This window comes from Micromys minutus (assembly GCF_963924665.1).
Source record: "Micromys minutus genome assembly, chromosome: 8".
Taxonomy (NCBI): domain Eukaryota; kingdom Metazoa; phylum Chordata; class Mammalia; order Rodentia; family Muridae; genus Micromys; species Micromys minutus.
In genome coordinates, this window is record NC_137977.1 from 52476613 (window position 1) to 52490071 (window position 13459).

Genomic DNA, 13459 nt, shown 5'->3' on the forward strand with positions numbered 1-13459 from the left:
TAATCCCAATACTTGAGAGACAGAGGCAGGTGGATTTCTGTGTTTAAGGCCAGCCTGGTCTACAAAGCGAGTTCCAGGTCAGTCAGAGCTAAAGAAAAACCTTGTCAGAGAGGGTGTGGGAAGAGAGGCATCAAGGTACCACAGAAAAACCCTGTTTCCAAAAACAAAACAAAAGAGGAAAGAAGGAAGGACGAGAAAGAGGAAAAGGAAGAAAGGGAAGGAGAAGAAGAAAAACAGTAATACTCTAGGGTATGGTGGAGTTGGAGAGATGGCCCAGGGATTAAGAGAACTGGTTGTTCTTCCAGAAAACCTAGATCTGATTCCCAGAACCCATGGTAGGTCACAAGCACCTGAAGGTCTAGACCATGAGGGTCTGAAGCCTTCTGGGCTCCACAGAATACCCTTATGCGTAAAACAGCAAAGTAATACACAACAAACGAATACCAGAGCGGAGTGATGGCTCAGCAGGCCAAAGCTCTCTCTGTGCAAATGTGAACACAGTGTGCTGACGCCCAGCACACATGGAAAAGCCAATGGTTATGGTGGTTTGCCTGGAGTCCTAGTACTCAGGAGGCAAAGTCAGCTAGAGGGAGCACCTGAGTTCAGACCCAGTCTCAATATGAGACAGAGAGTGACTCAGGAAGACACTCCTCATCAACTACTGACCTTTACATGTGTCCATACACATGCAAACACATACATAAACACTCAAAACTAAAACAAGGCCAACATCAAAAACCAATACTGTAATGGGGTGGTGGTGGGGGGGATGGCTGCTTGGCTGCTCAATGTTAAACTTGCCCAGGGAGAGAAGCCCCTGGTTCAACCCCAGCACCACAACAAACAAGAAACAAAATGAGATCACTACAAATTCTCATCTTGTAAACTTCTGGAAAATGGAGTGTCCAGGCATTTTCTTGATCACCACACGTCATGGACTAAGGTTTTGAACACATAAATGCAATATAAATACGTGTTGCAAACACTACTGATGATTCAAAAGGACTTTCCGGTCTTTTTCCAAGGTCCAGTACCCTGTGTCATTACCAATCAACTTTAGTAGGTGGTAGACAGTAGGTCAGACTACAGGAACTTAAAGAACTTAAGTGTCTGATTCTGAAAAACAGTTTTTCACCCCTGCTGTTAAGTTATGGAATGTATTCACTTCTTCCCAACAATTTTGTTAGAGTGACTGGCTATGTGGATCCAGAGAGCTGAATTATAATCATGTTTTCAAGTCTGCTTGAGGTAATCAAACTGGGGATCATCTAGCTCATTACTCTATCAATTAACTGTTTCCCAAAGGGAAAAAAGCAAAAAGGAAGACACAGAAGGCTCAAAGTCATCACTGAATAGAAAAACGCCCTGGGTCACTGATGGCTGCCCTGGCTCATCCTTGTCCCACCAGTGCTCAGCATGGGCACCAAGGACCTGGAGAGCAAGTCAAGACCCCAGGCTTCAACATCCAGGCTCTGCAGCAATGCATAAGGCTTTCTTACCCCACAGTCCAGAGCCAGGGATCTCTTGGCCCAGCCAGCATGTAGCCTGAGTGGACTTTCCCTTTCTGTTAAGAACGACATTGCCTTTCCCTGTACAGAACGCAACGGTTTAAGACTATTCCTGGCATGAATGCCTTTACGATAAGTAGAGCACTCAAAACTATAGCAGATGTTATAAACACAGGTGTCAATGGATTTTACTTAAACTAGACAAGAAAGATTAGACTGGTGTTTTTGCTGTTGGTTTGCTTTTGCTCTCAGGAAACCTAGCCTGCCCTTGTTATATATCTGAAGACAAACTGTAATTTATTTATTTTCAGCCTTTTCATTTTAATATGCCTTAAACAGCACAATAGCTGGGCCACTGCCTAGCCTCCACTAACTCCTGCTGATAATCCCAAGTTAGTACTTAGTAAATTCTGTGTTCTAGTTTGGCTGCTCTGGACCCAGTTGGGCAGCCCCCTGGACTGTGCCTTCCCAGCTCCTTCACATGGGGGCTGTGCCTCTCTGTCCTGCACTCTTCTCAGGCATAGTGGGTCTCTGTAATTTATCTTTTAAGATTTATTTTCTTATGTGTATGAGTGTTTTGCCTACATGTATAGTGCCTGTACAGGCCAGAACAGCACCAAACCCCCAGACCTGGAATTATAGTTGTGAGGCCTCATGTCAGTGCTGGGCACTGAACTTAGGTCTTCTGAAAGCCCCCCAGGGATCTTCGGAGGCTATAGGTCCACAAAGACAAAGCAAGCAGAGTCTACTGTCAGGGGGTTTGGAAGCCCTGTGAGCATGTGTGGTAATGATGACACACTGGGACCAGCAGCATGGAAGCAGATCAAGTTTACCTGGGGTGATTTAAAGCTTATGTGTTCTGGGAATGGAAGGGGTTAGGAGTCTCCAGAAGGTCACTGGTGGAAGCCTTAAGACATCGAGGTGCCTGGGGAAGCATTTCAGGACTCCCAGGTGCTAGCTGAATGGGTTCTAATCCAGAGAAGGAAGTTGAACTTGTAATCTAATCAAGGCTAAGTAATGTTCCACAGGCAGAAGTGTGTGTGTGGGGGGGATTTTAAACTCCCCAGACAAAGTCAGAGAAGGAGAAGCCCTGCTGGTAAAGAGAGCCTGCCATTTTGTGCCACGGACAGAAGGCTATCCAGACAATGGTAGGCTTCAACCTTAATTAGCAGGGCAACAAGAGTAGCAAATACTCTTAACCACTGAGCCATCTCTTCAATCCCACTGACTTTCTTTCCAATCTTTCTGTCTCCCTCTCCTAACTGTTGGGATCACAGGTATAGCTCATTTAGCTTAAATGTCAGTTTTAATGATGCCTTCGAAAATGTAAAAAAGTTATTTCAAACTCTAATTAAAACATAGCTATGCTAAAATAACTAGCCATTATCACCTGAAAAGTACCTTGGGAAAAAACAATCGTGCTAGACTAAAACTATTAAAACCAACGAAGCAGCAACATGCCCTGACCCAAACCCTAGCCCTGGTCATGCCCAACCCTAACCCTAAGCGTTCTTTCTTCAGAGGATGCTCTTGGAGATCTAGGTCCCCTGCTTACCTGGCGATACTTCGAAGCGGCCGATGGTGACTAGTGGAAGGTTTTTCTGACCTTGAACAACTTTCCCCTCTTTGCAAGGCAGAAGGTCCCAAAGAGAAGATAGGTAAAGTGGAATATGGCTTGGAAGGCAGCCGCATCTGTTATTCCAAAAGAGAGAAAGAATGAGCTCTAGGATGTGCAGAGGCGGTAAACAGAGGCACTGGTAATTTCACTGAGTTAAGCTTACCTTTTTGCAACACTGTGAGCACACGGGCCTGTGTACAAAACAGAAGTGTTACTTGGTGGGACACAGTAGATGTAAGTGCTGCTGTCAGACATTACCCTTCTGTCGGAATGTAATGGTACAAGTGTAGACTGCCAAGGAGACAACCTGTAAAATTTAGCTACTACGCTGTCTCATAAAAACAGGATCAGATAGCAGGGTGGTGGTGCACATCTTTAGTCCCAGCACTCTGGAGGCAGAGGCAGGCTGGTTTCTGTGAGTTCAAGGGTAGCCTGGCCTACAGAGTGAGTTCCAGGACAGTCAAGGCTATACAAAGAAACCCTATCTTCAAAAACCAAAACCAAACCAACAAAAACCCAGGTCAGCCAAGCATGGTGGCTTATGCCTGTCATCCCAGTGCTTGGGATGCTAGAGGGAGACTGCTGAGAGTTTGAGGCCAACTGCAGCCTCACCGTGAGCTCCAGGCCAACATATACTACAATACAATCTACCTTAGAAACAACCAACCAACAAAGAGGGCAGGATGGTCTGGAGAGATGGCCCAGTAGTTAAGAGTGCTTCCTACTCTTCAGAAGAAAGGACCTGAGTTCAGTTCCCTGCACCATATTAAGAGGCTCACTAGGGACCATAACTCTAGATCCAAGGGATCCATGCCTCTGGTCTCCGTGGTACCAGCCCCATGGAGGTTCACTCACAGAGTACACATACATGCACGTAAGTAAGAATATAAAGAAATCTTTTTTGGTTTTGTTTTCTTACTATGTAGACCTGCCTGTCCTGAACTCACCAGGCTGGCCATGAACTCACAGCACTTCCTGCCTTTGAGTATTGGGATTAACAGCCTGTGCCACGACACCACCTAAAATTAACCTCAAAATAACAATAACAACAAACAAACAAACAAACAGGATCAACTTCCATGTGGACTTTTATTAGAGTCTAGGGATCATATGATAACCATGGCTGGTTTTTGTTTTTGTCCTGTTCAAGAATGACAGAGTCATTTTGCTTATATGAAAGAAACAAACCAGGCATGGTGGTGTGCACCTGCAATTCCAGCTTTGGGAGACAGAGGCAGGAGGACCAGTATCACCCAAGGCTACGGAATGAGTTCAACCTGGTGGCCATTTGAAATCTCCTTTCAACAACAATAACAAAGAAGTAACATGCAGAGTAACATTTTTTTCCCACATTCATCAAGTGTTAGAAACCACTGTGCAAAGCCGGTCAGGAGGCAAAGCAAAGTCACAGAGTGGGGCCACCTCTAACACCACTCTCTGGGGTGAAGATGGAACCGAAAAGGCAAGTGCGTTGCTCTGCGCTGTCAGACTCCCCAGTGACAAACCCTTACCTCTTACAGAACTGACAGGTGTACGACCAGGTGAAGAAGGAAAACCTCCGGGTTCGGCAACAGAAGCAGAGCTAAAAAATACAAGTTAAAGGAGAGGTGGGGCCACTGCTTGCAGGCTCCTGGGCTAGACCCACTTCCTGATCATCTAGGGATGTTCCAGTACATTTGCAGACAGATAAGGACGAGAGACAGAAATTCTGGCTTTATGCTTGGCTCTGACATTTATAGCCTAGTTCTATGTTTAATGACAGTTCTTCAAAAGTAACAAAAGGTCACAGGGCTCAAGCTTCCGGTGGTCACAGGATCAACTCTGAGGGATAGTAACTCCTCCTTCTCAGGCATGCTTTCTTTCCTGATCTTTTAAAAGTACAACTCAAGTGTGCATGGCTTTAGGAAGCCATACTATTATCTTTTAGGGTGGTTTTTAAACCTTCCACTGATTTTGCCAAAGAAAAACAAAAATCCCCCCTTGTAAGTGAGGAAGAACAGGGATCAGCCTAGAATATAAACAGCTCACTCCTAAGGCCCCAAAAGTCCTGTACCACTTGGTTAGCACACAGGCCTCTCACACAAGACCTTGCCTGGGACTGGCCATTCGTATACAGGTCAACCAACTTTAAATAGTTCTACCTTTCCCTTCTTCAGGGCAGTGTAGACATCCTTATACTGTTGGTACTTTTCCAGCTCTGCCTTCACCAGGACCTGACGAATATGCATCACTTCTTCCACAGTGAGAGCGAGGCACTCCACTGGGTAGCAGAATTCCTCCTGCAAGTCAAAGTTCCTCATGAGTGAGGGCGCCAGCTCTGCCCCCGGAGGAGCTGCTACGCTCCCTTCAAAGGAGACACCTGGTTAGTAGCTTCAGAGGACAGGATTCCCATGATCACTGGGACAGAGCTGGCTCCCTCTGGGGACCACATCACTCCTAAGCGCAGTGTAGAAAACAGGACCTTGACCAAGTGAAACAGAATAGTCTATTGTACTTTCTAACAAACTGGAGTTCCTCACGTGAAGGCAGGTATTTTGCCTCCAGCAGAGTTGAAATCTCGAGAAAGCATTGTTATTCTAAACAAGTTTTGTGTCACAAAGGATTATGCAAATGTACTGTGAGCCACACTATTAGAAATGCAGCAAATCCACAAGTTTGGTCCTGTTTTCAAAACTGCAGGATTTTGTTTGTGGTGCCCAGAACAGCCAAGTAAAGGTGGTTAGTACTTTACACAGACAAGCATTACTGAGTGATCAGTTACATCAACATACTTTCAAAAAAAAAAATCCCTAAAGCCTGGAGTGGAATTGTAGTAGGAAGCGGGAGGCAGGACAGCTCACTCCCAAAGCCATCTCTCCCGCTGCCCCAGGTCTTTTCAAGAACTGCTGAATGCACAGTCAGCACAGATGGAGACAGAGCCTTTCATGATAAATATTTATGTTGGCTTCTTATGGTAATGGCCTCCTTACAAACAGCTGTGAAAAATGTAGATGTAACTGATCCACTGAATAAGAGCCTCGAACCATCCGTTCTCCATCCGGTGCTGTTGATTGGAGGATCTAAGAGAAAGACAGAACAGCCCTGTGCGCTCAGGCCCTGCCAGGCTTCAAGGGGCCATTGTGGTGTATTGACACTGAAACCAATGTTCTCAGCACACACATTACAATTCACTCCCACACACCACAGCACTGCTCCCAGGCATTCCGGAACCAAACAAGCCAAATGAGAAAGCACATGACCACGAGGGCAGTCAGTTTATGGAGTTTTAACATTCAGTTCTGTCTTTCAATCAGAGAGAAACAAAAGTAAATCTAGGTTGCAAACTTGACAAACATTAGCATTTACTAAAAAAAAAAAAAATAGTCTGGCTAACTTCTGTTTCAATCCAGTACACAATCCTTAAGCTGACTCAAGGAAGGCTATGCTTGCTGTAGACTACTTCAGAAAGAATCATGCAGCTGACTTACGGGGAGCATCTCGGTAGCTGAGTACCAGCTGAGGAAGACTCATTTACTTTAAGTTGCCAACAATGGGCATTCAAAAAGAGATGCCCATCTCACCATTTCCCATTTAGTGGGAAGAGCGTTCCGAGGAGACAGTTAGGCAGTAGGCTCAATATACACTTGTTTGTTTAGCCAAAGAACAGAGTTATGTCAAAGGACAATGAGCTACCTTTAAGCTAGGCCACTTAATCGGGCTAAGAAATAAGCAGTGTTGGCTGAACATGGTCATATGATTTTTCTGATTTAATTTTTGTATAAGTTTTCCTACTAGTATTTAATAAAAGGTGGCTGACAGCTAACTATGACAAAACTGCTAAGCTGCACTAAAATACTGTACTAATGTAACTAACTAACTAACCAACCAACCTAGTCTCACTAAGCGTTCAGATCCCTGTGCCCTGCAGATCCCTGGCTGCAGTGTTTGCACTTGGGGACAGACTGCCTCCGGACAAGCTGACAGCTGTGCTCCTTCCTTGTCTGCAGTCGAAGTCACGAGACCGCTTCCTTTGTCAAGTACACTCTCAACTCCTGGCTCTGAACCATTTTAACCCTGTACTACACAGAACATCATAAGAAATTATGAGGTTTGCACATTTTCTTACTCTTTAAAATTTTCATTCACACTATCCCTTAATAAAATGATTTCCATCAGGTCAAATGCTAATGTTTTAATTCTGGAGCTTGCCCAAGGACAACAAGACTTTAATGCAACATGAAATAAAGATAAATTGACTAAAATAGTTTTAATTATTTTTCCAATTGACAAGAACATTTAAGAGAGAACCTTGTCCACCATAACCCTGTACTGTCTCCTGCTATGGGTTCAGTGGGTTGGGTTATGCCAGCCAGTCTGACACCATCACCCTTGGAGCTCTATGTCCCAAAGTAACTCAACATGTGGGGGAAAACAGCAAAGGTGTTGACAATGGAGGCAGTTATGCCATAGCTTGTTTACATGTTTACAAGTTGAGTTTTACTGAATATTCTTGTTATACCTTAACCAGACAAAAGGTGTCAGTCAGAATGAGGCAGCACAGAAATCAGAGGGCAGAATGTAAAACTTTGATTATTAGTTACTGGGCCACATAGAGCTGAGATCTATCTCCCCAACTGTCTACATGCTGGGCACGGGACACAGGACACTGCAGTGAGGGTGTGGGTGGATCACTTGTGGTGCTTTTCTTCCACCATGTGGGTCCAGGGACTGAACTCAGGCTGTCAGGCTTGGTAGGCAACAAATGCCGTAATCTGCTGAGCCATCTTGCAGGCTTCAAAAACAGGTATCTTTCATACAATGACTTCAGTTAGAAAGAAGCTTCACACACCAGTTGTAAATATTTAAAAAACAGCCAAAGGGAGGCCAATTTAAATAGAAAATTTGACTTATATTTAATCACTCCTTCAAATCCAATTTTAAAACTCAAAGTGAATTTGTTTTTTGCTTAAAACAGGCATGTAGATATTTCTTTTTGAGGGTGTTCATAATAAAATGTCAGCCTGTAGCAGTAAGAAGAATTACGGGATCACCCATTTTGTCTATGGAGCTAATCTAAAGTTCTGTAGGGAGTGTAGACAGAAGACAGGACATAGAGATTTCATGGCTAATGACAATTTAGGGTAAGGCTCACTGTGCCTTATGTCTTTTTCATTCAGCTGAGTAACGAAGATGAGACCATAGTCACCGGGTCATCTGTCTGTCCAGAGCTTGTTCTCTAACACAGGCCCTTGAAGAGCCAGGTCCTTGATGCTCCCTACACTGGGGAATGAGTGGGAACTTAATGTGGTCTTTAGAGAACATTTAAATGATAGTAATATTTATTATTCTGTGAGGGGAAAAAATCACAAAAAAGTAATGAGAAATAATAAAAGATGTTTGGAATAACTATCAGCAAAAAGACAACTCACTTCTCTCTGGAGAAGCAGCACTCTGAGGGGGGCAGGGCACTGGGCCACAGAGCTGACAATGAAGGGTGGAGGAAAAGTCAGTGATGTGCCTGCCCCTCAACAGGTGTGGCAGGCTGTCCATCATGGCTGTCTGGCCAGCAAGGGGCTGGTTTGCCAGTTGGGCGAGTGAATAAACCCTTCCCAAAACTCCACTGGTGGGAGAGCATGAGTCAGGAGGAAGCAATGCCCTGCTGACAGGGAGCCATTCCCAGAGACCAACACCCACAGGCTCTGTAGCTGATGCTGCATTTTGAGTTTGTTGTCCTTTCAGCTATTTTCTTCTTCAGTGAGATCACAGCATGATCTATGCGTCCTATTACAAGATTGGAATCAGCAATCAAAAGCAAAGTGCCCATCTGAGCTGTTAATTCTCGCAGAGTGTAGTAGCTGAGGTATCACTGCCAGATAGAGTAAAGGAATCCCCAGAACCAGCAGAAAGAGGCCAACCTTTGAGGGTTTCCGCCTGCTGGTAAAAGCTCTCTCAAACAGATAATACATAGCCCCTGCTACCCCAAACATGGCTGCTTCAAAAGGATGAGAGCTCAGCAGAGAAGCTGTTTGTATGGTAGAGAAAAGTGGTCGGAAAGGCGTCCTTGGCCATGCACTGGTTATCCTAGGAACCTGAACAATGGAAGGGAAAAAGAAAACAGCAGGGGAAAGAAAAGGAGAAAATGCTGAACAAGTGACCTGCAAACAGCAATTACAGACTGTGAAAGAAAAACAAAACAAAGCAAAACAGAAACCACAAGGATGGCGATGGTTCATGGCAACATCCCACTCCATTTCACGTCAGGATCAAGCAGTAAGCCATGCCCCGAGGTCACACAGCAGACACTTATGGCTGTTCTAACTTGGTGGTCTGTGAGCACCGATTCTCCCAAAAGAGGCTGGCTGAGATGCAGGGCAGAGCTCCTGGGTCCTGTGCCCACAAGCCCACATGCCATGCCTGGCAAGGCCCTTAAAAACAACTGTTTTTCATTTGAATGGGCAATCAATATCAGTAATTTCACCAAATAATAAAACAGCATTTAAACATAATAAAATGTATTAACTGCAATAACATCCTGACATTTTCAGTTGGAGGGTGAAAGTGAAACTCTTCCCATCTGCACTGCAGAGTGTAGTTAAAGTTCCCCTGACATTCTGTAAGAACTTCACTGTCAGGGATTTTCACAAATTCACCAAGCTACTGATGACAAGTTATTAGTGAGAAAAGCCATTGTGTGGAGGAGGCTTTCTTTCCCTCAGCTGGTGTCCCTGTGCACTTGAGGGAGCTGCCTCTAGCATGACCTCCTTCCCTGCCCTTTAACCTGTACTATCTGTGGTGGCCCAGGGCTCCTTTTCCTCTGCCTGTTTCCAAGACCCTTCTCAGTGACTCCAAATATGTTTCTTTGTTTGCTCCCCTTGTCTACAAAAAGAACTTACAATCTGACCAAGCACAGACCACAGTTCAGTCTTTGTGTGCACTGGATGTGGCTGAATGTCTTGACATCACTTACTAGATCAAACTATCTTGTAGAAATCTACAGCTCCTATAAGCTGATTTCTCCCCCTGCCTCTCCCTCCCTCCCCTGTCTCTGAGAGACAGGGTCTCATGGATCCTTCGAGACTGGCTTCAAACTTGCTATGTAGCCAAGGGTGGCCCTGACTTTCTGATCTTCATTGTTTCAGCTTCCCCCCAAGAGTTGGAATTACAGGTGTGTACCACCAGATCCAGCTGTGTATTTGGGTAATAATTTATCCATATTTGTTAACAGAGTTTGGATTTTAAAGTTCGAGCTTCTTGTGCCGAGTTATTTTATATCTAGAGGCTATTAACAAGTCTGTATTTCACCAAAGAGTAGTTTCTGTTTTTGAAACAAATTCATATTCTGTAGCCCAGGTTGGACTGGAACTCATGGTGACACTCTATATGTCAAGAGTACCATGTAAAAAGAACAGCGGCTCCGTGACTATGTAGGAGTTAGAAAAGTCTCATAAAAAATGGCCATAACCCTATGAATTACTTAACAATATCACTTTGTAGTAGAGGGGACAGAAAATGCCAGCCCTCGAAACCCTGCTTATATTTCCTGTCTACACTGAACTATGTCCCCTCCTTGAGCCACTTATTTCTCATCACAGAAAAAGATGGAGCTGTAAGTGAATCCATGTAATTCTCATTCCTGAGTATTTGAAAGAAAACATTAGCTATTAGACCGTGGGTAAAATGTTGGTGAACACTTTGCATCCTGCTGTATTTTGGAGGCTCCTGAGGAAACCAAAAGGAAATTCTGCACACTTCTGGCTGCTAGACCAATAAACTCTTTTGTGTGTGTGCTACCCTACTGTAAGGAGCTACTAGAGCTGTTAAGCAGCTCACATAACAGCTCTGACCCTGCATTATAAACACTAGAGAACGAGTTACAATGGTTATGTGTGGTCAAAACTCTTCTGTTTTGCTCAGATAAAATAATCTACTCTAATCAGATTATGCTAAGACCTCTGACAATTTTAAGTGGATTAATATCCTCTAAGAGAAAGAAAACATTTCTTTAATAATAACTCACCGATAAAGCTTTTGAAAATGAGTACTCAAAATAAGCCAAAGACTGGTCCAGTGTAGCCAGAGCCCATTCCCTTTAGATATTAAGCAGAGAGATGTTAAAATCCATGCTAGCTTGTGGGGGCTTTTCTCCTTGTTATTTGGAAACAGGCTTATGCCTTTCTTGGCACAACCCTGTTCATCCTTTGGTACTTACAAGAGAACGTGAGCTCTGCCTAGATGGTGGCAGAAACTGCCTCACGTTCGTAGGTGTTTCCTTCTCAATGGAGTGGCGCCTCTGTGGTGGTTGCCTTCTCTCTGGCTGGGGTGTTGATGAGATCGGCAAGAATTTTGGAGGCTCTAAAAATTTAATACAATAAATAAACTCTCTTACAAAATAAAATCTTAGACTCCGAATTTCCCAACAGATAACCTTTTACACTGTGCAGTGCCATTGTATTCAGATGAAGGACTTATTTCAGTAGAGAGCTATGTTAGGCTGGTAGCTCAGGAGAAAGAGACAGAATTGTTTCAAATATTGTTTGAAAGATAAACTTGCTACAGAAACAGCAAGGAAATGGGGGAGGGGAGTTCTATTTAAGTTCACATTAAACACACTATGATTTGTATGTGGGGATGCTCTCATGCTACCTCCATAAACTCCAACTGAGCTCTCTATTCCTACTTTAAAAACATAGAAATACCTACATTTTGCACGGCTCAAAATCCAAACTATATCAAACTCTTTTACATTCTTGCTAAGCAGGCTATATACCCTAATACTGGCTAGAGGTGTTCAGAATAATTCTTAGCAATAGTGATTCTGGATTCATTATGTGAAAGCATACAGATATTAGAAATAAGCTTTGCAGTCACAGTTTTATTCAGCACTCCCTCTTACTCTACTTGCTTCATGCAGTGGGGAAGGAAGTAGTGGAAGGAAGGAGAGAATCAACACAGCTGAGAGGAATCTATGTCTTTGGATCAACCCATGAAGGCAAAGCTACTAAGGCAAACAAAAGACTAAAGTAATTTCCAGTCAAGAAATTATATTGAAATTCATTGCACAATTTGATGGGTACTCTGTAATATTTATTTATTTACTTATTTGTTCATTTTGAGACAGGATCTCATGTAGTCCAGGCTGGCCTCAACTCTACTACATGGCTGAGGATGACCTCAAACTACTGACCTGATCCTATTAAATCTACCTCCCGAGTGTTTGGGTTCTAAAACTTGCACCACCGTACCTAGTTTTACCCAGAGCTCAAATCTAAGCCCTTGTGCATACAAGGTAATCATCACCTTCAACTGAGCCAGAGCTCCAGCTCCAGCCTCTGTAATGTGCAATGGGCCTGGACAAGTACTAATCACAGGTGATAATCAAAGCCACCTGTTACTGACTTAATTTAGTTCCATTTATTGTGTGTGTGTGTATGTATTTGTGTTTTGTCTGTGTCTGTGTTGTCTCTGTATGTGTGTTGTCTGCATGTACATCTCTCTCTGTGGGTAAGTGTATGTATATGTTATGTAATATGAACACAGATGTGCATCTGTGACAGTTCTCCCCTTCCACCATGGGACCTATGGACAATTCAGGCTGTCATGCTTGCACGACAAGTGCTTTTACCTTCTAAGTCATTTGCCTGCACTGCCCCACACTGTTTTTTATAAATCTGTTTAAGTAACTGAAATGGTATGTGATTCCAGCACTTGGGAAGAAGAGTCAGGAGGATCAAGAGTTCAAGGCCAGACTTAACTATGTATCAAGTTCAAAATCACCCTGCAGTACATGAGACTCTGTTTCAAAAGAATATGGAAAATCAAGCCAACATTCTAAGAATATCTTAAACTTTTTTGTTTCTATTTTATGTGTATAAGTATTTTGTTTGCATGTTCATATTTACACAGTGTGTGTGCCTGATGCCTAAGGGGGCCAGAAGAGAAAGTTACAGATGATTCTAAGCAGCTATGTGTGTGCTGGGAATCTAACCTAGGTCCTCTGCAAGAGCAGCAAGTGCTCTTAACTACCGAGCCATCTTTCCATCCCCCATAAATATCTTAATATTTAATAAATTAATTTTTAACTCTTCATAATGTCTTCAAATTACTAAAGGCCTTTAGAAATCTCTTAATTTTTAGACTCTGTATTTATAATCCACTACCCCATAGCTATGAATTATTTTCACTACCTATACATGTATTGGGCATGGCTCTATGAATAGGTAGGTAGGGAGCAAATATGGTAATTTAGTGCTTCAGAGCTAAAATTCAGACTAGAAGGTCATTAATCTAAAAAGTGTGCATGCATGCACACTGCTACCTTATCCATGTGTGATAATGTATAAATCAATCAATCAAT

The 13459-nt window shown here is 43.4% G+C and overlaps 1 protein-coding gene across 2 annotated transcripts in view; it reads right to left on the reverse strand.

The window, feature by feature from the left end:
• Positions 1–13459, reverse strand: part of SPIRE1 (spire type actin nucleation factor 1) — a 116979-nt gene that overhangs the window by 3639 nt on the left and 99881 nt on the right. For both annotated transcript variants that reach the window (XM_080919746.1, XM_080919745.1), the window contains 5 exons: positions 11315–11457; positions 5268–5405; positions 4638–4708; positions 3290–3317; positions 3064–3200 (listed from right to left, as the gene is read on the reverse strand). In XM_080919746.1, coding sequence (XP_080775872.1) covers positions 3064–3200; positions 3290–3317; positions 4638–4708; positions 5268–5405; positions 11315–11457 — 517 coding nt within the window. The remainder of the gene's footprint in view (positions 1–3063; positions 3201–3289; positions 3318–4637; positions 4709–5267; positions 5406–11314; positions 11458–13459) is intronic.